Source organism: Carettochelys insculpta, chromosome 1 (genome assembly GCF_033958435.1).
Source record: "Carettochelys insculpta isolate YL-2023 chromosome 1, ASM3395843v1, whole genome shotgun sequence".
In the NCBI taxonomy this organism is placed as follows: domain Eukaryota; kingdom Metazoa; phylum Chordata; order Testudines; family Carettochelyidae; genus Carettochelys; species Carettochelys insculpta.
The window spans coordinates 118,381,173-118,408,122 of NC_134137.1; the positions used below are offsets into that span (position 1 = coordinate 118,381,173).

At 42.6% G+C, this 26,950-nt stretch overlaps 1 protein-coding gene across 4 annotated transcripts in view; it reads left to right on the forward strand.

The window, feature by feature from the left end:
* The window catches only part of ARHGEF7 (Rho guanine nucleotide exchange factor 7), a 220,352-nt gene that overhangs the window by 91,227 nt on the left and 102,175 nt on the right, over nt 1-26,950 (forward strand). For all 4 annotated transcript variants that reach the window (XR_012645027.1, XM_074990443.1, XM_074990434.1 and 1 more), the window contains exons 3-5: nt 6,032-6,116; nt 10,141-10,271; nt 17,463-17,664. Coding sequence is in view for 3 of the 4 variants with exons in the window: in XM_074990443.1 (XP_074846544.1) it covers nt 6,032-6,116; nt 10,141-10,271; nt 17,463-17,664 (418 nt within the window). In the remaining variant the exon portion in view is untranslated. The remainder of the gene's footprint in view (nt 1-6,031; nt 6,117-10,140; nt 10,272-17,462; nt 17,665-26,950) is intronic.

A 26,950-nucleotide genomic window follows, 5' to 3' on the forward strand; every position in this document is an offset into this window, starting at 1 on the left:
CAGAGCAGAAAACTTCATTGATGCATTGTCTGAGAGTCATGTCTTCCGTGTCTTGTAGAGCACCAAAGGCACTGTCAGTGTTGTATGAATACAAAGAATAATAATATAGTACACTATATAAGACACTGTAAGAAGAAAAGTGCATTATGAAGTGTGTGTGTGTGCGCGCGCGCGCACACTTCCACTACAAAGGTGACTCGTATCTTAGGTAAACATAGCAGCCATTTAACAGTACAGTAATAAAATTTTTAAATTTGTTGTTAAAGCAAATATTAAAATAATACAAAGTACAGGTTAAGAAAGGACTGTTGGTACATCTGGGTAAAGTGCGTAAATAATCTGAAAGTACAGGGTTTGTTTTTAAGGTAGTACAATGCATATAATGAGAAGTCCTGTGGCACCGTATAGACTAACAGATATTTTGGAGCATAAGCAGGTCTTTGTCCACAAAAGCTTATGCTCCAAAATATTTGTTAGTCTATATAAGGTGCCACGGGACTTTTTATTGCTTTTGAAGATAGACTAAGTTAGCTACTCCTCTGATACTTGTCACAATACATACAGTACATAATCAGCTATAATCCAAATTAACGAATATAACTTCCATTTAGATCTTATCGGGGTACATTAATCATTAAATTTTTCATAGAGGTGGTTGTAGAAAGCATAAGAACAAAAGAACGGCCATACTGGGTCAGACCAAAGGTCCATCTCGCCCAGTATCCTGTCTGCCGGCAGTAGCCAATGCCAGGTGCCCCAGAGGAGGTGAACCGAAGACAATGATCAAGTGATTTGTCTCCTGCCCTCCATCTCCCACTTTTGACAAAAGGCTAGTCACCATACCTTACCCCTTACTAATAGCCATCTATGGACCTAACCTCCAAATATTTATCAAGCTCTTTTTTAAACTCTGTCAGAGTCCTGGCCTTCACAGCGTCCTCTGGTGAGGAGTTCCACAGGTTGACTGTGTGCTGTGTGAAGAAAACTTTCTTATATTAGTTTTGAACCTGCTACCCATTAATTTCATTTGGTGTCCTCTAGTTCTTATATTATTGGAACAAGTAAATAACTTTTCTGTATTCACTTTCTCCACACAATTCATGATTTTATACACCTCTATCATATCGCCCCTCAGTCTCCTCTTTTCTAGACTGAAAAGTCCCAGTCTCTCTCGTCTCGCCTCTCCTCTCCTCCCTGTTCCAAACCCTTAATCATTTTACTTGCCCTTTTCTGAACCTTTTCTAATGCCAGTATATCTTCTGTGAGGTGGGGAGACCACATCTGCATGCAGTACTCAAGATGTGGGCATACCATAGTTTTATATAGGGGAAGTAAGATGATATTCGTCTTATTTTCTATCCCTTTTTTAATTATTCCTAACATCCTATTTGCTTTACCGACTGCCGCTGCACCTGCGTGGATGTTTTCAGAGAACTATCCACTATAATTCCAAGATCCCTTTCCTGATCTGTTGTAGCTTAATTTGCCCCCATCATATCGTATGTATAATTGGGGTTATTTTGCCCAATGTGCATTACCTTACACTTACCCACATTGAATTTCATTTGCCATTTTGCTGCTCAGTAACTCAGTTTGCTGAGATCTTTTTGAAGTTCTTCACAGTCTGCTTTGGTTTTGACTATCCTGAACAGTTTGGTGTCATCTGCAAACTTTGCCACCTCACTGCTTACCCCTTTCTCTAGATCATTGACGAATAAGTTGAACAAGATTGGTCCCAGGACTGACCCTTGGGGAATGCCACTAGTTACCCCCTTCCATTGTGGAAAATTTACCATTTATTCCTACCCTTTGTTTCCTGTCTTTTAACCAGTTCCCAATCCATGAAAAGACCTTTCCTCCTATCCCATGACCACCTAATTTACATAAGAGTCTTTGGTGAGGGACTGTGTGAAGAAAGGCTTTCTGGAAATCTAAGTATACTATGTCTACTGGATCCCCCCCGTCCACATGCTTGTTAACCCCTTCAAAGAACTCTAATAGATTAGTAAGACACGACTTCCCTTTACAGAAACCATGTTGACTTTTGCTCAACAAATCATGTTCTTCTACATGTCTGACAATTTTGTTCTTTACTATTGTTTCTACTAACTTGCCGGGTACTGACGTTGGACTTACCGGTCTATAATTGCTAGGGTCTCCTTTAGAGCCCTTTTTAAATATTGGCGTTATATTAGCTGTCTTCCAGTCATTGGGTACCAAAGCTGATTTAAAGGATAGGTTACAAACCACCATTAATAGTTCCACAATTTTACATTTGAGTTCTTTCAGAACCCTTGGGTGAATACCATCTGGTCCTGGAGACTTGTGACTGTTTAGCTTATCAATTAATTCCAAAACGTCCTCTAATGACACTTCAATCTGGGACAGTTCCTCAGATTTGTCACTATCTATAAAGGACAGCTCAGATTTGGGAATCTCTCTTACATCCTCAGCCATGAAGACTGAAGCAAAGAAATCATTTTAGTTTTTCTGCAATGGCGTTATCTTCCTTGATTGCTCCTTTTATGTCTCTATCGTCCAGGGGCTCCACTGCTTTTTTAGCAGGCTTCCTGCTTCTAATGTACTTAAAAAACATTTTACTATTAGGTTTTTTTTTTTTTTTTTTTTTTTTTTTTTTTGAATGTATGGCTAACTGTTCCTCAAAATCTTTTTTGGCTTTTATTATGACATTTTTATATTTAATTTGGCAGTGTTTACGTTCCTTTCTATTTTGATCACTAGGATTTGACTTCCACTTTTTGAAAGATGCCTTTTTCTCTCTCACTGCCTCTTTTACATGGTTGGTTGTTAAGCCATGGTGGCTCTTTTTTAGGTCTCTTACTGTGTGTGTTTTAATTTGAGGTATACATTTAAGTTGGGCCTCTAATATGGTATCTTTGAAAAGTTTCCATGCAGCTTGGAGGGATTTTACTCTAGTTACTCTACCTTTTTAATTTCTGTTTTAACTAACCTCCTCATTTTTGTGTAATTCCCCTTTTTGAAATTAAATACCAGAGTGTTGGACTGTTGCAGTGTTCTTCCCAACACATGAATATTAAATATAATTATGTTATGGTCACTATTTGCAAGCTGTCCTGTAATAGTTACCTCTTGGACCAGATCCTGTGTTCCACTCAGTACTAAATCAAGAATTGCCTCTTTCCTTGTGGGTTCCTGTACCAGCTGCTCCAAGAAGCAGTCATTTAAGGCATCAAGAAATTTTCTCTCTGAATCCCTTCCTGAGGTGACATGTACCCAATCAATATGGGGATAATTGAAATCCCCTATTATTACTGAGTTTTTATTTTGATAATCTCTCTAATCTCCCTTAGCATTTCAGCATCACTATCAAATTTAGCAGAGAGTTTAGGCTGACCCTTGATAATTGAGCATTTATGGTAGGTTGTCCCTCTGTTGCTATCCAGCAGAAAAGTACTGTAGTTCCTTTCCTGACTGCGTCTCAGATCCACTACAGCTCATCTCTTCTGTTATCATCAATATACAGTGATGTGTTCTAAATATCCATTAACCACCTGATGGCATCAATACCATGAGTTGCCCCATCTGCCCACTGTAGCGCTGGCTGATTCACGTTCTTGCAACACTTGCTCATTACTGAGGTCCCATATGCCTAGGGTGCTGATGATTAGCACTTCTTTTGAAATTCTGTCTGATAAGATGGGAAGAATAATGTTTTGTGCTTGAAAACTATAGAGAAAATCTAGGTGGGCAGTCTGTAATTGCCAAAGCTGGACCACTTCTATGTTGTTCTTATTAACTGAAGGCACAGGAACAAACAATCCCGCTGCGTAGTAAGAAATGCAAACGTGATAGGTAACCACCTTGGCTTAACAGGGAAATCCTTAGTCAGCTTAAATTCAAAAAGGATGCATGCAAGAAATGGAAACGAGGACAGTTGACTAAGGAGGAGTATAAACATACGGCTGGAGAATGCCGGGCAGTAATCAGGAAAGCGAAAGCACAATTGGAACTGCCGCTGGCAATGGATGTGAAGAGTAACAAGAAGGGTTTCTACAGGCATGTGAACAATAAACGGGTTATCAGAGAAGGTGTGGGGCCATTACTGGATGAAGGAGGTAACCTAGTGACAGATGATGCAGGAAAAGCTGAAGTACTCAATGCTTTTTTTGTCTGTCTTCACAGACAAAGTCAACTTCCCAATGATGGTCCTAGATGATGCAGTATGGGAAGGTGGAGGGCAGCCATCTGTGGGGAAGGAACAAGTTCTGAGCTATGTAGAAAAACTAGATGTGCACAAGTCCATGTGTCTGGATTTAATGCACCCCAGGGTACTGAGGGAATTGGCAGAGGTCATTGCTGAACCTTTGGCTATTATCCTTGAAGACCCTTGGAAATTGGGGGAGATACCGGATGACTGGAAGAAGGCAAACGTAGTGCCCATCTTTGAAAAAGGAAAGAAGAACAATCCAGGGAACTATAGACCCGTCAGCCTTACCTCAATCCCTGGGAAAATAATGGAGGGAATCCTCAAGGAATCCATTTTGAAACACTTGGAAGAGGGGAAAGTGATCAAAAGTAGCCAACGTGGATTCACCAGGGGCAAGTCCTGCCTCACCAGTCTGATCAGCTTCTATGATGACGTAACAAGCTCTGTGGACATGAGGAAGTCAGTGGATGTGATATACCTTGACTTCAACAAGGCTTTTGATACGGTCTCCCACAACATTCTTGTCCAGAAGTTAAGGAAATAAGGATTGGATCCTTGGACTATAAGATGGATAGAAAGCTGGCTTGATGGTTGGGCCCAACGGGTAGTGGTCAATGGCTCAATATCTGGATGGCAATCTGTTTCAAGCAGAGTGCCGCAAGGCTCGGTTCTGATGCTAGTGTTATTCAACATCTCTATTAATGACCTGGATGAGAGACTGGGTTGCACCCTCAGCAAGTTTGCAGATGACACAAAACTAGGGGGAGAGGTAGATACGTTGGACGGTAGAGAGAGAATCCAGAGGGACCTGGATAAATTGGAGGACTGGGCCAAAAGAAATCTGATGGGGTTCAATAAGGGGAAGTGTAGAGTCCTGCACCTTGGGCGGAAGAGTCCCAAACATCGTTACAGGCTGGGAACTGACTGGCTCAGCAGCAGTACGATGGAAAGGGACCTAGGGGTTATGGTGGATGAAAGGCTGGATATGAGTAAACAGTGTGCCCTTGTAGCCAAGAAAGCTAACGGCATACTGGGGTGCATTAGGAGGAGCATTTCGAGCAGATCTAGGGAAGTTGTTATTCCTCTTTATTCGGCACTGGTGAGGCCACATCTGGAATATTGTGTCCAGTTTTGTGCCCCCCAGTATAAAAAGGATGTGGATTTGCTAGAGCAGGTTCAGCGGAGGGCAACAAAAATGATTAAGGGTCTGGAGCACAAGACCTATGAGGATAGGCTGAGGGATTTGGGCTTGTTTAGTTTACAGAAGAGAAGACTTAGAGGTGATTTAATAGCAGCCTTCAACTTCCTGAAGGGGAGCTCTAAAGAAGAGGGTGAGCAATTGTTCTCAGTGGTGTCAGATGGCAGAACAAGGAGTAATGGTCAGAAGTTGAAGAGGGAAAGGTGTAGGTTAGATATTAGGAAAAACTTCTTCACCAGGTGGGTGGTGAAGCACTGGAATGCGTTGGCTAGAGAGGTGGTGGATTCTCCATCCCTTGAGGTTTTTAAGTCCCGGCTGGACAAGGTCCTGGCTGGGATGACTTAGGGGTTGATCCTGCTTGAAGCAGGGGGCTGGACTAGATGACCTCCTGAGGTCCCTTCCAGCCTTATGATTCTATGATTGGAAGCTCACTCTTCCATATCTCAGTGTCCAAATGGAAGTATTTGTACTGTGTCTCCAGTTGAACATGAACACTAATTCTTAACTTGTATCTTTAAAAAAAAAAAGTACAAATGTTTCAAAATGTTTGTGCTTGTTTGATTTTTCTCATTACTGATAACTGCAGACATTCAGTATTTGCTCAGTGACTGGTGTCCTAAAGTTATTTTTGTGTTCCCTTCCAGACCTTTGAGGCAAATGATCTGTATCAGGGACAGAACTTCAACAAGGTTCTCAGCTCTCTTGTTGCTCTGAATAAAGTAACTGCTGGTAAGTAAAATCTTTTCTGCTTTGATGCATACTGTGGGGAAGATGACCCATGATATCACTGTTCAGCAGCTTGGATAAATCAATATACACTAATCCCACAGTGTGCGTGATTTTGATTTGCGCTTAACTCACATTAATGTGAGTTAAGTGGAAATTGAAAAGGCTTCAGCTCCTGGCTTCCCTGGCTGGGGGAAGCAGGGTAGAAGCCCTGCAGCAGTGGCTGTCTGCCCACTGGGATCCCCCAGCTGGGGGAGCCTGGCAGGGAGAGAGCTGCAGCAGCATGTTTTCTCCCAGCTGGGAGGGGAGACGCACACAGTGTCTGGGAAGGCAGAAAGACACGGGTTTTTCCTGCTGTGTGGGGCAGACAGCTGCAGTAGCATGGCTTCTCCCAGCGGGGGAGGCAGGGAGAAGCTGCACCTGGCTCCCGCAAGCCCAGGGGAGCCAGGGGCCAGGCTGCCACTTGGTTTCCAGCTCTCCCTCTCCTCCACTCCCCAACTTGTGCAAAATTCGAGTTACACAAGTGTGTGCAGGAACACAACTCTCTCATAACTCAGGGGACTACTGTAATTGACATTCCTAAAAATGCTGTCATTTGGTCATTTTGCAATGCAAGTCTAATACATGGGAAGGTTAAATGTAAATTAAAAAAACCCTCTGCAAACTGTTCGTTTTTAGGAGGTTTTGTAGTGAGGTGAGTGTGGAGGGTATTGGGGTAGAACACTTCATTTTTTTTAAGTACATGATCAGTGTGTTTTTTGTTTCTTTTAGATGCTAGAGACATACACGTTGGGGTCAGTTCTGCACTTTTCAAACAGGTTAATTTTACTCATGAGACTAATTTCATAGAAGTAGATGATAGTTCTCACATAAATGACATTTGCAGGATTGGACTGAATACCATTACAAACTTTCTCCTTCTTTATTAAGTTTCTTTCTGATCCTGCATGGAATCCACAGTCTTGTATTTATGACAGGACATTGTTTTGTCATGAAAATGTTATAAGGTAATCATTGGGAATAAAAAGGAGAGAAGATGAGCTTTAAGGATGAAAGCCAGTGATCCCTCTAATCTGTTCCATACATGTGTAGATTTTTTTCCCATCTGCATGCAGAATAATTTTTATGTGCACTGAGACATATGGGAATGTGCATCACCAGTAGAACTAAAAACCACAGTTGAGGTGGGGAGCAGACTCTACACAGTATCCTGTGGCTGGGGACTACCTTGCAAGAGGGTGGGAGAAACTGTAAAGAGGGAGAGGTGAATCAGGGATGGGATGAAAACTGAAGGAGTGAGGTGGAGAGCATGTAAAATAGTAGTATAGGGAGGGACGAGATTGTATGCAAATTAATGCAGTGCATATTTGTCAAATATTCAAACTATAGCAGTCCATCTAATCTCTACACTTACGCACATTGAGTAGAAACGTTCAGTGAAAAAGGACTTCAGAGCATTTTTGTCAAATTTTCCACTAAATCAAAAATTGGGGAGAGAAAAGCTCTATTTTTCCTTTTCCTTTGGCCTTTCTCTTTTTTGCAGTAGCTAAAAATACTTGTTTTTTTGTCAATTTTTGAAAATAAAATCCAGTTTTGCAAAAGAAAATGGTAGTGGGGACAGAGTTAAAAAAAGGTCATAAACAAATTAATCACAAGGGTTTGAAGTTGATCAGACAACATGAAAATTTTGAAAATTGTAAAGAATTATTTTTCTTTTTATGGTAGCTCAATTGAGCACATAAGAGTAGTTCCTTGTGTTTGGCATTTAGGGAACGTAGGCGGGATATTCTAGTATTGCCCTTGCTATTGTGTAGTGGATATTTTGTAATGAACAAATGGGGCAGTGGTTCACAACTAGAAAAGTTTGCAACATAGTAGTGCCTGCAAGCTACAGCTGGAAACCTGAGAACTCCTGGCCAGATGTGATCACCCCTGAGATCTGCTAGCCGTGCAGGCCAGAAAGAAAAGTAATTCAAATACCTGGGTTTCCTGTTACTTACTTCCTGCACACCTGGAGAGCAGTAGAGGTGAAAGCAGCCAGAATGGACATATTGGAGGGCATTGTGGGATACCTTTTGGAAGCCAGTCAATTTTAAAATAATGCTATTTCCACACTAGTATTAAACTGACCTTTTTAAATTTGAGCTTGGCATTACTCCCCCTGAGAAGGGTGGGGCAAAACTGTCCACTTAAGTGCCTGTTAAAAATTGACTGGAGATAGTCACATTATAAAATTGACCCAAGTTACTTAAAATCCACTTCATGCACTAGTGTAGACATAATCTCGAAGACCTTCCTTGCACCTCCCAGTTTCTCCTTGCAGTCCTTAAGATTGTCCATGTTTCCTGTTAGAAAGTTAACAACAACGCTAACCTGCTGCAAAGTGCGTCAGAGTGAGGGACAACAGCCTCTGCTTTTGGCTTCTGAGCCGAGCTTCTCCCAGCTGACACATGGCCCTTAAAATGCATCTGTCCTTACTGAAGCCTATCCTCACCACCACTAACAGGCACACAGTCTGTTGGAGTAGACCCCACAACTACCACACCCAACTCCAGAAGCTAAATCTCCCTAGCGATAATGACCCAAACACAGCTTATTCCTGCACTTCCTCCCGCCCCCCACCCACTGGCCCCAAATATGCCTCCTAAAGAGATTTCTCCTTTATAAGTATGAGGGTTTCATTAGCTCTTACAATCACAATGAGCTTTTGAAAGTAAATTTAGAGTCATAAGTTTCTAAACTGTTCTGAATACAAGTGCTGCACTGATTTCAACTTATAGTATGTTGATGTTAAGCAAAATAAAATGTATATTTTAGTGAGAAGAGAGAAAAATAGTTCTAATAATGCACCAGTGAAACACCTATATGCATTAGCAGTGCAGTATAGGTATAATATAGATGAACGCTAAAGATGAGTCATTAGAACAAGGTAAGAGTCTTAGGAGAACTTTCTGAAGGAAATATAGAGCATTCTGTGAATCATACTCCGCTTCCCTGTCATTCCATTCATTTTTTTACCCCCCGCCCCCCGCAAGCCCACACCATTCTCAGGGCTACATTTCTGCCAGACCAGATGATCTGCTTTACCATCAGATTTAAATTGAAAGGGAGTGAATGGCAGGTATCTTACATTTCTCTTCATTTTAGCACATAGTGCTGCTAGGGATGTGCAACAGGAATAGACTCGTTCTGCACATTGTTATTTTCTGTCTGCGGCTGAGAAAGTGCTGTGTCCACGAGTATAGTGCTTTCTCAACCACCATCAGAAGGTCCATAAGGTATGCTACAAACAAGCAGGGGTCAGGATTGGTTATTAGACTCTCTCTTTAATTGGCCCGGTTGCTGACAGAAACTGAGAGATACTTTCAATCCTTTCTCTTTTCATAAAATTTTGGAAGCCACCCTCTACCTTTCCCACACTCCAGTAGAATGTGTTTGAAGGAGAATGCCAGTGTCTCAGGAAATTAGATTAAATTAGCCACTTGCAATTAATGGGAATTTGATTGAATGATGGTTTCGATGGTGTCGATCGAATGAAGTAATGTAATTAGTGCAGGTATTTAGTATAGTTTTTTAATTGACTTAGTCATTTTTATTTGAATAAATATTTTAATTTAAGAGTGTGTTTTCATAACAGGACAAAGCTGATAAGTTCCCCCCTCCCGCAACCTTTGATTTTTTTTTTTTATTTTTTTTTTTGGAAAATATAATCAGGGAAATAAGACAGATTTTGTTGTCCATGTCAGTGATTGACTACCTTATGGTTGTGTGGCATTCCTCTGGCTTCTCTTCATTCCCATTCCTCCCCCTACCTTTGCTTTTTTTTTTTAAAGCTACAATTTTCAAATTTGGGTGCTTAAGCCTGAACATATCTGTCCACAGTTAGGTATATTTGATCTTATTTTTTGTGTTCAGAGGTATTGAGTACCCTCAAAGTCCATTGGTCTCCTTTGGGCACCCAAACTTGATGCATAAAAAAAGTGTATAAAATTTCTGCAACTCTAGTATTTTGCTGTCATCTCTACAGACATTGGGCTAGGAAGTGACTCCGTATGTGCGCGGCCCTCATCTCACCGGATAAAATCTTTTGATTCCCTTGGATCCCAGTCTTTGCACAGTAGAACTTCAAAACTCTTTCAGGGACAGTATCGAAGTTTGGTAAGTTCTGTTGGAATTTAATCATTTTAAAGGGTTTTTTTTCTTCTTGTCAGTCAGTGTTGCAAGCCAAGATGGGTGAATTGAATTTCACAAGTCCTTGACTGCTCTTGTGTACACCTGTAACTGGGGCCTCTGAAGTTCTGCTGTGTTGTGTTTGCCTCCATCTCAGAAGAGAATGGGAAAAAAATCTTCTGCATGCACTCTGCCAGAAGCATTTCCATTGTAACACTTGTTGCATGTATGTGTACTTTTTTTTTTTTTTTTTTTTAAATAAAGCACCTCTCAAAGAGACACATTTCCATCTCTTCCAATGGGACTGTGCCATCCCAATTCCCCAGGCTTTCCAAGGAATAGGTCTGCCTCTACAGCTTTGCTCACTCAGTTCCAGAAGAGGTACTTAGGAAGATTCCCCACACCCGCCCCTCATTCAAGCTATACAGCAGTTTTGGCAGCCTTGTGCAGTGAGCCCGTGTCCCAATTTTCTCGAGAGAGAGAAATACATGCAAGTACTTTAACATACACAGTACCTGCTTGAAGAATCTGAATTGTAACACCTAACACAGCTCCATCACCAAATTGAGACTCTTTTATAGTTAACAGCCTTTTTAGCTTTATTGGATACAGAGAACAAGTGACTACTACCCACACCATAATCCTCAAACAGCTCCTAGCTCCTTCTTATCCCCAAAGTATGCTGGTCTAAGAGCTCCCGTGTTTGTGCGTCTGTATCATTAGCTATAGGATCACTGTGTGATTGTACATTGTATACAGTGTACCCTCTGAGCAGTTGACTTCCCACCCCCCTCACTGATGGGGTAGAGGGAGTGGGGCAAACGGGGCAATTGCCCTGGGGTCCAGCAATTCAGATGGGCCTGGGGCTCCTGCCACTGCTGGAGCCCTGGGCCCTTTAAATTACTGCTAGAGTGCCAGGCGCTATATCCTGGGCAGTGTTGAGGTTGGAGGGGAAGGTGGAAAGGCGCCACCTTTTCTGCCCAAGGCCCTGCCCCTTGCCAGGAAAAAAGAGCCCCCCACAACTTTCCCAGAGCCTCAGCCAGTCTGTCAGCTCCCCTGCTTCCTGCCGTGTTTGAACACACCATAGTCAGTATATCATCAAAAATTAACCCTCCTGAAGGCAGAGAGACGGGAAACTAGACCAATTTTCTTAACATTTTTCTGAAGACTCCACTGCAGGAGTGTCTGTTATTCTTACTTAGGTTTGTCTGGAAGACGTATGATACACAAGTGAGAGGGTTGTTTGTTGCCTCCTGCCTGAAAGAAACATTCCCAAGCTAGGTCACCTTCTGGCAAAGTTAAGCCAGATGAAGACCTTAACAATCTTTTATTTTCAGTATAGATATTTATTTAACTTCTTAAATATTATCTGTACCTTTTGTCTTGCATGACTGTGCCAACCTGTGGGCTATTGGCTCTGAGAGATCTCACTTGCCACTTTTAGATGAACTATTATACATTCATTCAACCCTGGGGATCCCTGTACAGGCCTATGCCCCCTCCGTGTCTGTCTGCCATTGGCACCAAGAGTTCCCTGACTCTTACCTGTCTTTAAAAAAAGAAAGAAGCCCTTTTTTAGCAGTGAAAAATCTTGAAGGGAGAGCCCAGACCTCTTTCAGCTCATGTTTGAGATCTGTACACTGACTGGTTTGTGAAACACTAGCTTAATGTGAACGCGTTTAATTCCTCATCCTGAATTTCCCTCTTCTTTTAAGTGTCAGACTGTAGATCTCTCTTACCAGAGAGTTGCACTTTCTCCTGTGGTGAAGTTAACAAGCAGTACGCACTGGAATAGTTGGCTAAGTGGAGTCCTTGGGCCTTTTTCTCCTCTGTTTCATACTCTCACACGATTAAATAGCATGCTTGTGTGTACGATTTAAAGGCTGTATCTACATGAGCATGTATGTGGGATAAATGGATTAATTATATAAACAAGCCATTTGTACTACAGTACATTCTGATTTATTCTGTATCTACTAATATAAGTTAAGGAAATACTTTTGGAAATGTGCTAGAGTGGTGGTCAAACATTTTGTATCGGTATCTCCTTTCAGACAGCAAACCTCTGAGTGTGATCCCTTCCAAATTAAAAATGGGGGATGGTACTTAATTTAAATGAGGGTTTAGGGCTGTGAGCACCAATGAGTTAACAGCTTGACCCCCATTTAACCACCCTGTGGGACCCCCACTTCCGCCCCGAGGATCATAACATCCAGTTTTAGAGCTCCTGTTCTAGAGTTAAAAAACAAAAGGCAAAACCCACCATTATTATTCTTTGGCTTGTAAAACAAGTTGCTTTCATCATAAATCCCAGCTACAGATGCTTCAGAGAGGAACACATTTAAAGTAATACATATTAAAGCACTCTAGTCCAGCAACATCCATGGTCCAGCATGTTTTTAGTTAGTCTGCTTATCATGAGTGCGGCCAAGTTTCCCATCGTCCCATAAAGTTTGTTTAGAGCCACCATGGAATTTACCCTTAATTGTCTTCTGAGAGCCCCGTGAAAGTGTTGGCAATGTTGCCAGACAGTATTGACCTCCTGGGGTTTGGCAGATTCTATAGTTTGGTACCATTTAAGTCCCAAAGGTGCTGGAGTGGAGAGATTCAACCTGTTTGTGGAAAGCATTTCTGTGCAGTTTTGCTTTTACATTTAGAAATGCATCCTGTTATTAAAGTTTGGTATTTTAGGGTCTTCATTGTTCCCCAGTGTGTGTGTTTGGGGTAATCACAGAGTGATCCCTGTAATAGTGAAAACCTGAATAAAACTGATGTTTATAGGTTTTGGAAACCTGGAACTAGTATTGGACTACATTATGATAATGACAATGGCATCATAAAATCTCACTTGGGGAGACCCAAATACAGCATTTTGCTTGTCTAAGATGAAATGGTCCATTTATGAATAATAACAAAGCAATTGTTTACACACAGTGTAAATTTAATCTAGTTTGTATCATTGAAATGTGGTGGGATGAATCACATGATTGGAATGTGAAAAAATCAAGAGTTAACCTATTTAGGAAAGACTGAGTAAGCAGAAGGGGAGGGTGAGTGGTCTTCTGTGTCACAACAGTCAGTTTGTTTGGCACCAATCAGGTACCTAGGGTGCCAGTCCAGAGAGAGAAGTTCAACCTGTAGTAAATATTTCACTTGAATAGTGCATGATACTTTAAAAAAACAAAAACAAAAAAGCCTAGAAAGATAAATTAGTAGGGCACACATTATATGAATTAAAAGATGACAAATTGTTGGGTCTCAAAATGAAATTGTCCATGAGGAATAATAGTATTTGAGCAAGTGTTTTTCCTAGCAAAGTCCTACAGAGATTTTTTGTTGGCTTTGCCCTGTTTAGGTTTTTTATCAGTTATCTGGAATTAAATACTAAGTTGTCACTGACAAAGCTTGCAGATGGTATACAAATTGGGGAAGTGGTAAATAACGAAGAGGACAGGTAACTGATATAGAGCTATCTGGATTGCTTGGTAAGCTGAGTATAAACAAATGATATGAATTTTAATATGGCTACATATAAAAGTGTACATCTAGGAGCAAAAATATAGACCAGACTTACAACTGGGAGAATCTCTTCCAGGTAGTTGTGACTTTGAAAAAAGATCTGAGGATCATGAACATCACTTGTGGCCAAGAGATCTAAATATGATCCTGGGATGCATAAACCTGATCAAAAATGGTCGTAAGGTCCTATGGCACCTTAAAGACAAACCCATTTATCTGGGCTGAAGCTTTTGTGGGCTGGAGCCCACTTACTCAGAAATGGGACAGTCTTGTGTAGGAATATAGAGGTTATTTTACTTCTGCTTGGAGCTGGTGTAACCGCTGCTGGAAATCTGTCCCCCACAATTTAAGGAGGATGTTGGTAAATTGGAGATGGCTCAGAGACCAGGAGTAAGAATAATTAAAGGATAAGAAAATATGTTTTATACTGAAAAACTCAGGGAGCTCACTGTGTTTAGCTTATCTAAGAGAAGGTTAAGGGATGAATTAATTAGCCTGTCATTACATACCTAGGGAACTAATATTTAATAATGGGCTCTTCAGTTTCACAGAGAACTGTGCAACATGAGCCAATGGCTCGTAGCTGAAGATAGAAATTCAGACTGGAATTAAGGCATTCATTTTGAATGGTGAGAATAAAAAGCCATTAGAATAATTTACTGACCCTTGTGGTATATTTGTATGCTATTCTCATTATTAAAATGTAGTTACAAAATCCCATCCCAGTTCCAGGCTTCTAAAAACTTCTAAACACATTTCATTCATAAGCAGTTTGTTAGTCTTTGACATCAGAACAGTAGCAAAAAAAAATTCTGTGGTTATACCGAAAACTGAAAGGCAAACACTTCGATAAGAAGGTTGCACCCATTGATACTTATAATATAGATGTATAGACAGAAGGTCAGAGGGAACCTCTGTGGTTATCTGGTCTGACCGCGTGCAGATCCCAAGGTTACAGAATTTCACTCTCCGACTCCTGTAACTAGGCCCATAGCTTGTGGTTGAGTTACTGAAGACCTGAAATCTTGATTTAAAGATGTCAGGTTACAAAGCACCCATCATCTACACTAGTTCACATGGGCAAGTGACCGAAGCTCCATGCTGAAGAGAAAGGAGACCCCCTTCCAGGGTCTCTGCCAATCTGACCTGGGTGAACGTGTTTTTTAAAAATCCCAGATATAGGGATCAGTTAGACCCAAAGCATGTGGGAGAGACCTGGGAAAGAATTCTCCGTAGTAACTCAGACCCTCCCCCATTTAGTGTCCCGGCACTAGCCATTGGAAGTATTTGCTAATAGCAGCTGTGGATGGGACTTGCCAAGCTCAGTCTCGGAGCAAGTTAACAACACTCCCCCTGCACTCCCTCTGCGTGCCCTGGCACCACTTCCCTGTAGCATAAATCAGACAAAGAAATGACTGAAATACTTCACGCTTTATTTACTCCTTCATGTAAAGTTGCAGTTTTGCTATTAGGTGCTGCAAGTGAGGAAATGCAGGAAAAAGAAATCACTGCTAATGCAGGATGGTTAGTTGGATATAAAATGTGACCTGATTAATGGTGGTAAGCACCCATACAGGCAAATATTGTTACTATTTACTGCCATTGGTTCTCTGCCTCAAAATGAATCTACAAACTATTGTGTCCAGGTTTTTGCTGAAAACACTATCCCAGAAAACAAAAGAAAAATGTGACTCCCGTTTGCTCAAATAATAAAAAACAGAATGGCGGGGGGGTTTGATTTATCATCATCCATAACTTCTGAGTCAGGAACTATTTAATATCAGTGAAGAAGCAACACCTAACACAAACCTGAAACGCACAGTGGGTGTTCAAAAGTACCTGCAACTATCATTCGTCTTTGAAGAATGGTTATGTCAGTAAATGAATCACAAATTGTGTTATTTCCAATAAAACTTTGCAGTTTTTTTCCACAGCAACAGTGTCATAATTTCCCTCAATTTGACTAGAATTTAAACATTTCAGTCCAAATGCTCCAGATCTGAATCTCCTAACATGACTTTTTAGAGGTAAATTTGAGATGTGAACTCTGACATAGATCTTGGCTCAGACCCAGTTATTGCCCCTCTTCCCTGTTCTCCATCTTCGAAAGAACATTTTTTCCAATAAAGCTGTTACATTTCTTAATAATTGTAGAGTTACCATACATCTGGGTTTTCACAGGCATGACCACTCTTTTTGGTTCTCTGATCACTGTCTGAGCAAATTCTTGAAATGTGAAGAAATGTCTGGGATTTTTCCTTGCTCAGTACAGGTCAGAAAGACCTATCTCTTGACGTCCATAGGTAGGCTCTGTCGCTCCTGTGGTGAGCAAGCATATTTGAGTTCACTGCCCTGGAGTCCCTATTATTTTCCCACTTCTGTGGCACTGCACCTTGGAGAGTTACTCCACATGCCTTGGCCTACTTATGGCCCTGCATCTCCTCCATGCTCCGATTTGGTTCTTCCCTTAATCCACAGCTCCTGGATTCTCTTTTCACAACGCCTGTCCAAGCCTGCTGGGTAAGTAGCTGCCAAGTCTCGCTTAGCCATGCCACCTGCCCCACTGCTGGGCCTCAGAGCACTGCATGGAGGGATGCCCTGGTCAGACTCCAGCTCACTACAGGGAGGTGCTGACTGATGAGCTGGTGCTGTATCCTGGGCCCACACCAGCCATCCAGCCACTGTGAGAAGGAGTGTGACGCTGCCTCTCACCTAGGCTATGTCTACACTAGCCAAAAACTTCGAAATGGCCATGCAAATGGCCATTTCGAAGTTGACTGATGAAGCGCTGAAATACATATTCAGCGCCTCATTAGCACGTGGGCGGCCACTGCACTTTGAAATTGGCGTGGATCATCCAGACGGGGCTCCCTTTCGAAAGGACCCTGGCTACTTTGAAGTCCCCTTATTCCCATCTGCTCATAGGGGTAAGGGGACTTTGAAGTAGCTGGGGTCCTTTCGAAAAGGAGCCCCATCTAGATGAGCCGCGCGGCGAGGAGCTGCGTCAATTTCGAAGTGCCGCGGCCGCCCACATGCTAATGAGGCGCTGAATATGCATTTCAGCGCGTCATCAGTAAACTTCGAAATGGCCATTTGCATGGCCATTTTGACGTTTTTGGCTAGTGTAGACACGGCCCTAGAGTGTGAGGTTATAGGAACTCCTTCCAGCCTGCGTGCCTCCCTGCCCATACCCTTGCCTCTTCCAGTAGATAACACTCCTCCAACACCACAGATGCCTCCTTCTAATACCCACCCCTTCCTTCCAACTGTACCCTCCCCCACTCGTGCACCTTTTTCTCCTCTCCTTGGCAACATCCTCTGTTTCGAAACTTGAAATGTGGTAGTTAGTGCTACTCATAGAGCTCTTGAATCTGATTTCTGAAGAGCACAAATCTTTCTTTTTCATTTTGCTTTTCCTGATTCTAAGACATCTGAGTGGGATAAAGAACTCTCTAGACTGAAGGACACAAATCACAGTAAATGCAATGGCAAAATAGGTGAACCCTTGCATGTTGGTATCTACAGGTCTTGCTTTACAATTTGATAAATATATTAAAATGAAAACACCATATTTGTTGATTTAAATGACTTGTATGTAGGTAACAAATAACACTGTGAACCTATCGTTCTGTCCCTCACGCCCGTTTTCCCCTTTTTTAGGACATGACAGACAACAGCAATCATCAGCTGGTGGTGAGAGCAAAATTTAGTTTTCAACAGACCAATGAAGATGAACTTTCATTTGCAAAAGGTGATATTATTCATGTTACCAGAGTGGAAGAAGGAGGCTGGTGGGAAGGAACACACAATGGCAAAACGGGATGGTTTCCTAGTAACTATGTACGAGAAATAAAATCAAATGGTAAGTCTGAAAAAGAACATATTTGCAAAATGTGATGGTCAGCTTTCAAGAGGAGAAGGAAGTAATTATACTTTCTGTAGGGAGGGGTGTTCTGGTGATGACTTTTGTTATTGATCAATAAGGTTTCAAAGGCGGCTCTCCACGTTCTCAAACATTTTATATTAAAATCTTGCCATCCATCTAGGCTGATTTAGTACATAGGTATTTCATGGAAATGAATGCACTTTATGCTTTTAAGGATCTCTGTATGGAACAGCCCTTGACTTTTTATGTTTTGTGCTTTACATGTAATAGGTAAAGAAGCATAGGTGTTCTTAAAAGGTCATCTCCTGTAACATAGAATTGAAAATTTTCAGTTTTCCATTAATTAAGACAAAGCAAGTTTTTAAATGGAACATATAATATTTTTCATAAAATATTAATTTATCGGTTTGAAGTAAGTATGAATAATCTTATTTCTGTGTTGCTAGATTCATGTATTAAGCCTGCCTTTGTACATTTTCAGACTGATTCTTTCTGGCTGTCTCCCTGCTCAAAATACGCATATCATTTTGAGAGGCAATAGGCTTTCTATTACATTGTATATTTAGATAAATTGTCTCCGAATGCTGGATTTTTTAATACTTTTTTAATTATTGAAGTGTAAAGGGAGAAATACTGATGAGTGTATATACATATATAATTTCATGAACTTTGAGTAAGATAAAATTCTTTAGACAGAAGGAGAACTTGGTTGTGTGTTACAATGATATAGATGTAACTGTTCCCATCTGTCACACAGACTTTTATATGAAATCCGCTTTCTTCCTTAAACAAAATTTCCTTTTCATTTTATAATTGAGGTCGAGTGGTGTGGGTCATACAGGTGTGGTGGTCTAAAGTAAAACTGGTAAACTGTGAGAAGCTATTCCTTTGAGAACAGAGAATCTGGGATTTTTGTGTGGATCCAGTGATCAGGGGCTAGATTCCCCGGGGAGACACTTGGAAGGAACTGGAGGGTTGGGTTTTCTCTCTTATAAGCTCTGTCTCTGCCTTAAGAGGGAGAGTGCTTGAGTAGCTGACAGGCTGATTTTGTTAGAGTTAGCCCCCGTGCAGTGTGCATAGGGTCTCACCAAATTCAAGGTCTGTTTTGGTAATTTCACATCCAAGAGGCTTTAAAATTCATTATTTTCACACTCAGATGTTTACACCTGAAATTTCACAGCGGGGTAACTGGGGAGGTCCTGACCCAAAAGGTGGTCAGGGAGGGGCGATCGCAAAGCTATTATAAGGGTCTCTTGGGATTGCTACCCCTTACTTCTGCCCTGTTGTTGGCAGGGACACTGCCTTCAGGATTGCGCAGCAGAGAAGAAGGCTGCTGGCTGGGTGGCCAGCTGTAAAGCCAGCAGCAGCAGCACAGAAGTGAGGGTTGCAGGGTTTGGAGGATGGGTTATCATAGGTCTGGTTTTCTCCTCTGCTAGTGGGAGGCTGACAGCTGGGACTGCAGCCTTACTGTAGAGAAAGTTGGGGTTTGGTGGAAGGGAAGTGGGGCGGGGGTTGGAAAGGTTAGAGCCACTTCATCTTTCTTATCTGTAGGAGATCGCAGAGCTGGGTCTCACCCACCTCAGCAATGGCCCCTGCAGGGAAAGAGGAAGGCCTCTCTCTCCCCATCCTCAGTGGATTAACAGCTGGAGCTCTGCATAGGATAGGAGTCCCTGTCTGGGTGCACAGGGGAGATTAGATTTCACAATCCGTGGCCATGAATTTGGTGGGACCCTAAATATATGCAAGACTCCCTGATGCTGGAAGTAGGTGGTAACAAGGTGACTGATATTCCTGAGCACTCCAGAAAATGTCAGAGGTGGACTCAGCAGGATCTGCTTGGCCAAGGATTCCCAACCTATAGTCAGGGCCCAAACATAGATTTCCAAGGGTCACCACCTGGGGGGGGCGGGCTCTGAATTGCATGTGGCTCTTAAAGGAACCAGTTGCAGCTCCTGCCACTGCTGCTATTCACTCCTCCAGTCCCTGCCCTGTCACGCTGAAATGGTACTCAATTTAATTGGTTTAATGGCTGGCAGGAGAGATCTGGCTGTTCAACCAATTAAATTAAGTCCCACTTCAGCACGTCTGAGCAGGGAAGTGCCTGTGCTGCTGGTGGGGAAAGGGAGTAGGAGGAACCGCGCGAGGAGGCAACGGAATGGCAAAGGAGCGGGGGGGGGGGGGCAGAAATGGCACTTGTGAGGTGCAGGGGCATTTTGGGGCTATGAGGGGTTTAAGCCTGAGGGACGGGGAGCAAATCAAGATTGTAAAATTTTTTTCCCAAGGGAGAACCTTCCTCCTCCCACCCCATCCCAGTTTTGAATTGCCTTTGGTCACAAAGTCTTACTGCATTGCCAAAATGGTTCCCTGTCTCGTAGAGGTTGGGAACTGCTGTACTAGGCAAAAGCAGCTTATCTTGCTAGCTAAGCAAAAAGGGCTCTTCCAAGGTTTTATAAGCCAGAGACGAAGATTCAGAAGTGGAAAAGTTGGAAACAAATTAATGAACCACAACCTTTGGCTTATTGGCTTATTTTGGTTACAGAAAATAAAATAACTAAGGTGTAAGTAAGCTGAGTAAGCCGAAGAAATGACAGAGAGGTCAGAGATCAGACTGATTTAACCAAAGGATACTGAGCAACATGCGTGGAGCACCAGCATGACACAGTTCTCAGTGAGACAGCCAAAACAAGTGGATGTGTCCCTTCAAGGTGTGTGTACAGTGGACCTTTTGGGGAGAGGAGCAGTGATTCCAGGACATCAGGCTCTCAGCTCCAGCCCCAGACAGTGGGTCTCAGGTTCCAGCTCCAGTCCTGCGTGTCTGACTTCAGGGAAGCTTGGGCTAGTCCTGTGCAGGGTCCCATTTTCCTTTTGGAAACTATGGTTGTCCTGTATAGAGGAGGCTGTGAGGTGTGATGTTTTTAAAGGCTCCCAATTAAAACAGTTTCAAATTACCCCACAGGAATATTGTCTCAAAATTCAGAAACAAAAAAAATAGTTTATATGTGACTTCATGGGGAATATGTGCACAAGACGAGGGATTAATTTTGGACATCGGGTAAGAGTAATGGGGCAGACAACCATCATGAATTGATGGAGTAATTTGTCCAGCAGCAGCTCTCTGAGGTTGGCTCTGAGCAAGTGTGAGCTCCCGTGTGGGGGGAAAAACTCCAGCATTAGTGGGAGCAGCTGTTGAAAGTGATGACTTGTACAAGCAAGAGATGCTATTCAGGGAGCTCACGCTGCACAGGGAAGGCCAAAACCTGAAGGAAAAGTGGGTTCCCAGCTTATCTCTGGGAGTAAGGAAGGGGATGAAAGAACTGCGTCCACGTTGCCCCAGTACTGGTCTCCTCCAAGTAAGCCTTGCTATTTGGCCTCTGTGATGTAATGGGGTGCATGAGGTCTTTATTCCCTTAGTTACGTTGCATGAGTTTCCTGGTGCCCTGCAGTTAACACCAGGTGGGTGCTTCAGTTTCCCTGGTGGTAATGGGAGTGTCAGTATGATGGTTTCTCACATGTAGATAATGGGAGTTCCCGCTCTTTGTAACCTAGGCCACCAGGTGACACCTTTCTTCCCCAGGAAACAGAGCAAAGGAGGGAGGAGGGGCCTGGCTGGTTTGAATTGGAACTGGACAGTTGGAGCGGGGAGCAGTCTTGTCTGGCTGGAAAGGCAAGAAGGCAGGCCAAGGCCCTGGCTTGGGGATTCCCCCCTCCCCCCCAAGGATTGCATTCACTGCTTCTGATTTCTGTGCTGACGAGTCCATTCTGTGCTGTGTCCCTGTCAACTAATACATCTTTTCTACCCGCTGAGTGAGTTGCATCTGACTGCGGGTGGGGGATGCAGGGTCCAGTGACCCCCACACTCTGCCAGCCCCTTACCAGAGAAGGCTTTACTCTTGAGTTCCTTGATCACATGAAAAAGCAACACCCTACATATGGGGGTTCCAGGTTCACTCTCCAGCATATCCAGGTCAAACCGGCTGCCCTTGAGTCAGACTTCCGTGGTGACAGAGGGAGCCCTGTTTAACATCATCAGGTCTGTCCTCATGGAGGCAGAGCTCTCTAAAATGCCAGAGTCAATGATCAAGTGTGCTGCGGTGGTGAGACACTGATGCTCAGATTTTCCTGGACAGGAGGATGGTGATTAAGGGGAGTCGTGTTTCCTGAGGAGAGGTGAAGCTAGTAGCTTTAGGATGGCTACAGTTCTTTTAGCTTGCATCAGGTTGGCCTGGGAAAGTTTTTAAGGTGTGCTTGAAGGTGGGGCTTCTTGAGAATTTAGCAGCCTATGCTTTGTTTGGGAATGAGGTAATCTCACTGCCCAAAGTTGCTGATATTGTGACCTGTGGTAAAAGGGTGTAAACACAGGTGCGAAGGAAAAGGAGTGGGAGCCACTTCCCTGATGTTGACAGACAGGGGCAGTTTATCACAAGAGCAGAGGGGGCGAAACTCTTCTCCTTCCCCATGACAGCTTTGTTTGAAAGCAAAAGCTGTGGGATAGCTCAGTGGCTTGAGTATTGGCCTGTTAAACCCAGGGTTGTCAATTCAATCCTTGAGGAGGCCATTTAGGGATTGGGGAAACAGGTGCCAGGGATGGCACTTGGTCCTGCCAAGAGGATAGGGGACTGGACTAGATGACCTCCTGAGGTCCCTTCCAGTTCTGGGCGATGCATGTCTCCAATGATATACACACACACATTTCTGTTACAGAGCAGGATGCAAACCCCTCCTTAAAAAACATGAAAGCAGCCTTCCTCAGTAATTCCCCAGATAAAGAGAACCAGGGAAAGCTCTTGGGAGAAGGGTGTGCAGAGAAGACCCAATGAGGAGGTGGTGTCATGCAGTATTTCCTGTGAGCTGAGTAGCTGGGCACCCAGCTGATTAGCAGAGCTCCTGTCCAGCAGCGTGCATTTGTAGTGGTGGTGCACAGCCACATATGCCAGGGTACACATAACAAAATTAATTCTGTGCATGGATAGAAACAATTAGATGGAACACTGGTGTGGGGAATGAAAGTTCTGGAGAATCCCACAGACAATTCATTGTGCTCTCAGAGCATCCTGTTAATGTTACTAGCACACAGATGTTTCTTTGCAGGTTAGTTGGGCTTAAAGAGGATGCATGGAAGGTTAAAGGGAAAAAAAAAACCCTGTTGGTTCACTATTCATACTTCAGCATTTGTGATGTATATCAGCAGTGGAAAAGGCCTGTGGAACACTTCAAGGGCCCTTTGCAGTAATCGAGGAAACATTGCGCAGGGTTGACCTGAACATTATAGGCCCACTATCCAAGGCTACCCAGAGAGAAAGACAAAAGAATATTGGTAGTACAGTAAACCTTCGATTTTTATGACCCCAGTTTAGCAGACTTTGGGAACAACAGACGTCTGCCAGATGCCAGTTTTTCCCAAAGCCCACTTAATTGTGGCTGTAAAATCCTAAATCACCCCAAAAAATTGAGACGTATCTGAGCTGCCAGAGCCGCCGCTGCTGGAGCCACCACACGCTCCTCCCATCAGAGGGGTGGGGCAAGTACGCAGGCAGATGAAACTTGCACATACCCACAGCCCTGATAGGAGGAGCGTGTGACTGCTCTGGTGGTGGCGGCGGCTCATCTAGCCTCATGGCAGGGTTCTGCAGCTCCAGTTTACTGTCGTGGATTTTGCCACTAAGTGCGTGTCTACACAACAAAGTTGATTTAAGGCAGCTTACATTGACCTAACTATGTAAGTGCACACACTACTGTGTTTCTTCTGTCTCTGTAACTCACAATAACCATCTGTCCCTGCCTGTGGGGTTTCTGGGTGGATATTGCGTGGTGCATGTCCCATCTGTGGGTCCTGTCAGTAGTGATAGCTGCAGCCTCTCTGCCTGTCAGTGAGAACATGGGCTGTGGGCTGCCTGAATTGGTCCCGGCTGTAGTATGGCTGGAGCCCGGCTGTCACCTGGGCATTCAGCTCTGAATGGGACTCCCATCTGCAGGAAGCAGAGAGAGCTGAGAGCTCAGGTAGCAGCCAAGCTCCAGTGAGAACTCTCTGTGGAGAGTGGGAAGTTGAGATCCCGTGGGGTAGCTGAGCTGAGAGCCTGGGCTTAGCTCCCCACACTTACCCCCTTTTTAAATTGACATGCATGCTCCTGGTGATGGCCTACCTCACCAACAGAAGGGAGGGCAGCATGGATGTGAAAAACCAGAATAATTACTGCAGTGTCTGAATGTCAGTCTAACACAGGGCAACTTACCTATGTTTCGCAGGTGTGGTTGAGGTACCCAGATGCAGTTGTCCTCTCTAGCTGAGAAGCTGAAACAATGGCAGATGAGGGTGGAATGGTGAAGAAAAGAGGAGATTGGGGAGGGGAGAAAAGATAGAAACATGTAGAAATATATAGGGTTAAACCTGCGATCAAAATTCGGTTGTTGCCTTTTCTGATTTGCATTTCATTTGCTAACTGCTGTGTAACTAGCATATGATGTACAAGCTGGGGTGGGTCGCAAAACTAATAACACCTTTAGAGCATCATAATATCATGAGGCACACCCCCCAGCCCAAAAGAAAACAAAAACAAAAAACACATTTAAAATCTTTCCTCATAGGTCAGGTTTTCTGAGGTTTTATCATTTTTGTTGCTCTTCTTTGAGTGGTCTTCAGTTTTTCCCTAGCCTTCCTAACGTAGGGCACCCACTGGACACAGTATTCTAGACAAGGCCTCACCAGTGCTGAGCAGAGGACAGTTACCTCTCCCTGTCTTCCGTATGACGTTCAGGTTAATATAATCTGCAATGTTAACCTTTTTCTCATCTGCACCATTGTGTTAACTCAAATTCAATTACTGATCACTATCACTCCCCGGGTCCTGTTCAGCAATATTGTTGTCGCCTGTTCTCTGTTTTAAAACTATTATTGGTATCTAGTTTAAGACAAACACAAAGAAGGCTTTTATGTCTGTCGGAAAAACCACCCCTTTTAAGCCTTTGATTACACTATAAAGAATCAAAAAGAAGGGTCTGTCTATCACCTTTAAAGTTTACAAAATACTTATTTTTCTTTGAAGAGATGTTTTGAGAAGCAGATAAGTTATTTGAACTCAGAATGACTTTATTTTCATTCCTCCGTGTAACTGTTACCTATAACAGGGCATAAAATATTTACTGGGGTAAGGTGTTTAATAGCATGTCTTTCTTATTAAATCAGAAAAGTGAACTTGAGCAGGTGTGAGATGTGTCATTTCAGATAGGCACAACACTGTATAGTTGTACAGTAAAAGAGATCTGGAGGGGTGTTTTAAGGGATGGTTAATTTGAGATGAGTAAGAAATTATACTCGACAGTGACTGTCATTTGGTTCACAGATTCTCTCATTTGGTAAAACTTTAATGTTCTTTTCTAGTTACATCTTAAACTAGTAATAAATTCTATGGTCTTTGCCTGCAAAAGCTTATGGTCCGAAATATCTGTTAGTCTATAAGGTGCCACAGGACTTCTTGTTGTTCTTTTAGGATTAGTACCATTTGGCCGTGATCACTTTCACAGTGAGTTGAAATGAGGAAAGAGTAGGGACAACAAAAATCATGATTTTTTTTTTTTTCTCTTCATGCTATTTTCAGACATGCCATCTTAACATTTGTTGTCCAATAGCTGTCCTTCGCTTACATGGCGTGCTTGTTCCAGTTGCATTTGTTCCTGCACTAGTTCTTCTGATTGTTCAACTGTAGCAGAGAGTTTTCTTGCTTGTTCTTGCATTGGAATTCTTGGCCTATTTTTGTGAGCATTTTATCCAGGTTGTTATAGTGAGGAGAGAAGGTATGGTTTTATTAGACTTTATTTTTATGCACTGCTGACTTAGTGAATTTGTTTTTTTTTTACTTCTCCTGCCATTCTGTTAATTTTACCTCATTCTGTTTCTAAAATTTAACCCATTACTTAAATTCATTTTCAAATCAACTGTTTTAAGGAACGAAGACTTGTCAAGTAGATTTGTTGAGAACTTAAAATGCACTTGGCATTGTACAAACATATAAGGAAACTCAGAATTTAAATCTAGTGTACATGCAAACAGAATAGTTAACGTACACAGTCTGGTGATAGTAGGAATTTAAGGTGTCAAATCTTGCAGAAGTTGTGGTTGAAATATTTTGCCAAAGAAGTGTGTTTCTGGAGTGCAAAATGTAGTTTGCCCCATGACAATAAATTTGATGTAAGTTAGCAACCCATGGAAGAGTCTTGAGTTGTAGAGAGCATGAGACTGAATTGAAGATAAACCAGACAAATATTTCTATTGATTGATAAATAAAATAAAAGAACTTGGAAAGAGTCAGGTGTGGCACAGAGCCATTTTCAGTCTCTTAAACGTGCCCATGGCTATTTATAAAGGACAATCATTTGTTATACGCAGTTTTATTGCAGCTGTGATCCCTGGATATAAGTGAGACAAGGTAAGAATGCTTTGTGTGTGAAGGCTAAAAAGCTTGTCTCTGTCTCCAACAGAAGTTGGTCCAACAAAGGAAATTCCCTCACCCACCTTGTCACCCCAAAATAATTTGTTTTAGACAGTCTGACTCATTTTATATGCATCTATAAAAGGTTATTCAAGTAGTGTTCCCAGCTGTCGTCATCACAGTGAGCATTTCTACTCATTGTAACAGCTACTATGGGCTATAATAAGGATTTATTTTTTTGTGGGAGAGGGGGTGTGCAATCTTGGGTTTGAGCTTAAAGAAACATTTTTAGTGAGGCTCTGGGGAGTCAGTCTTCTATGGCACTATAAATGTTCCCTGAGAGCGTTTTGGTTGGGCTTGTCCTCATGCTTACTAGTGGGACCTCAGTAATTCTGTGTCTTCTGGTTTGATTGCTATCTGCTGGTTGGCTGTCAGAGACTGTGTAGCTGTCCTCTTGGTAGTGGTGAGATTGTGATGGATGTGATGTTTTGTTAAAGATTGCAGTCACCACAGCTGACCGTCCCACATTGAAACCTTGTCTGTATAGTCCCCATTTTGTATTTGTGCATTTGATTTTCCTTTCTAACGACTTATCTACACTACCACGGAAGAACCAGCCACTTGGGGTCGATCTTCTGGGTTTCAGGTTGCAGTTGACTCCTGTGCTCCAACCTCCCTTACTCGTGTGAGAAGGGAGAAACTCTGCCGTTGACTTTCCCCAGTATAGATAGACAAGTTAGCCGAATGCAGATATTTTGATTTTAGTGAAGCAATTTGGCATATCTGCAGTTGACATCCTTGGTCTAGTATAGACAAAACTTAAGTAAAAGACTTTGCAT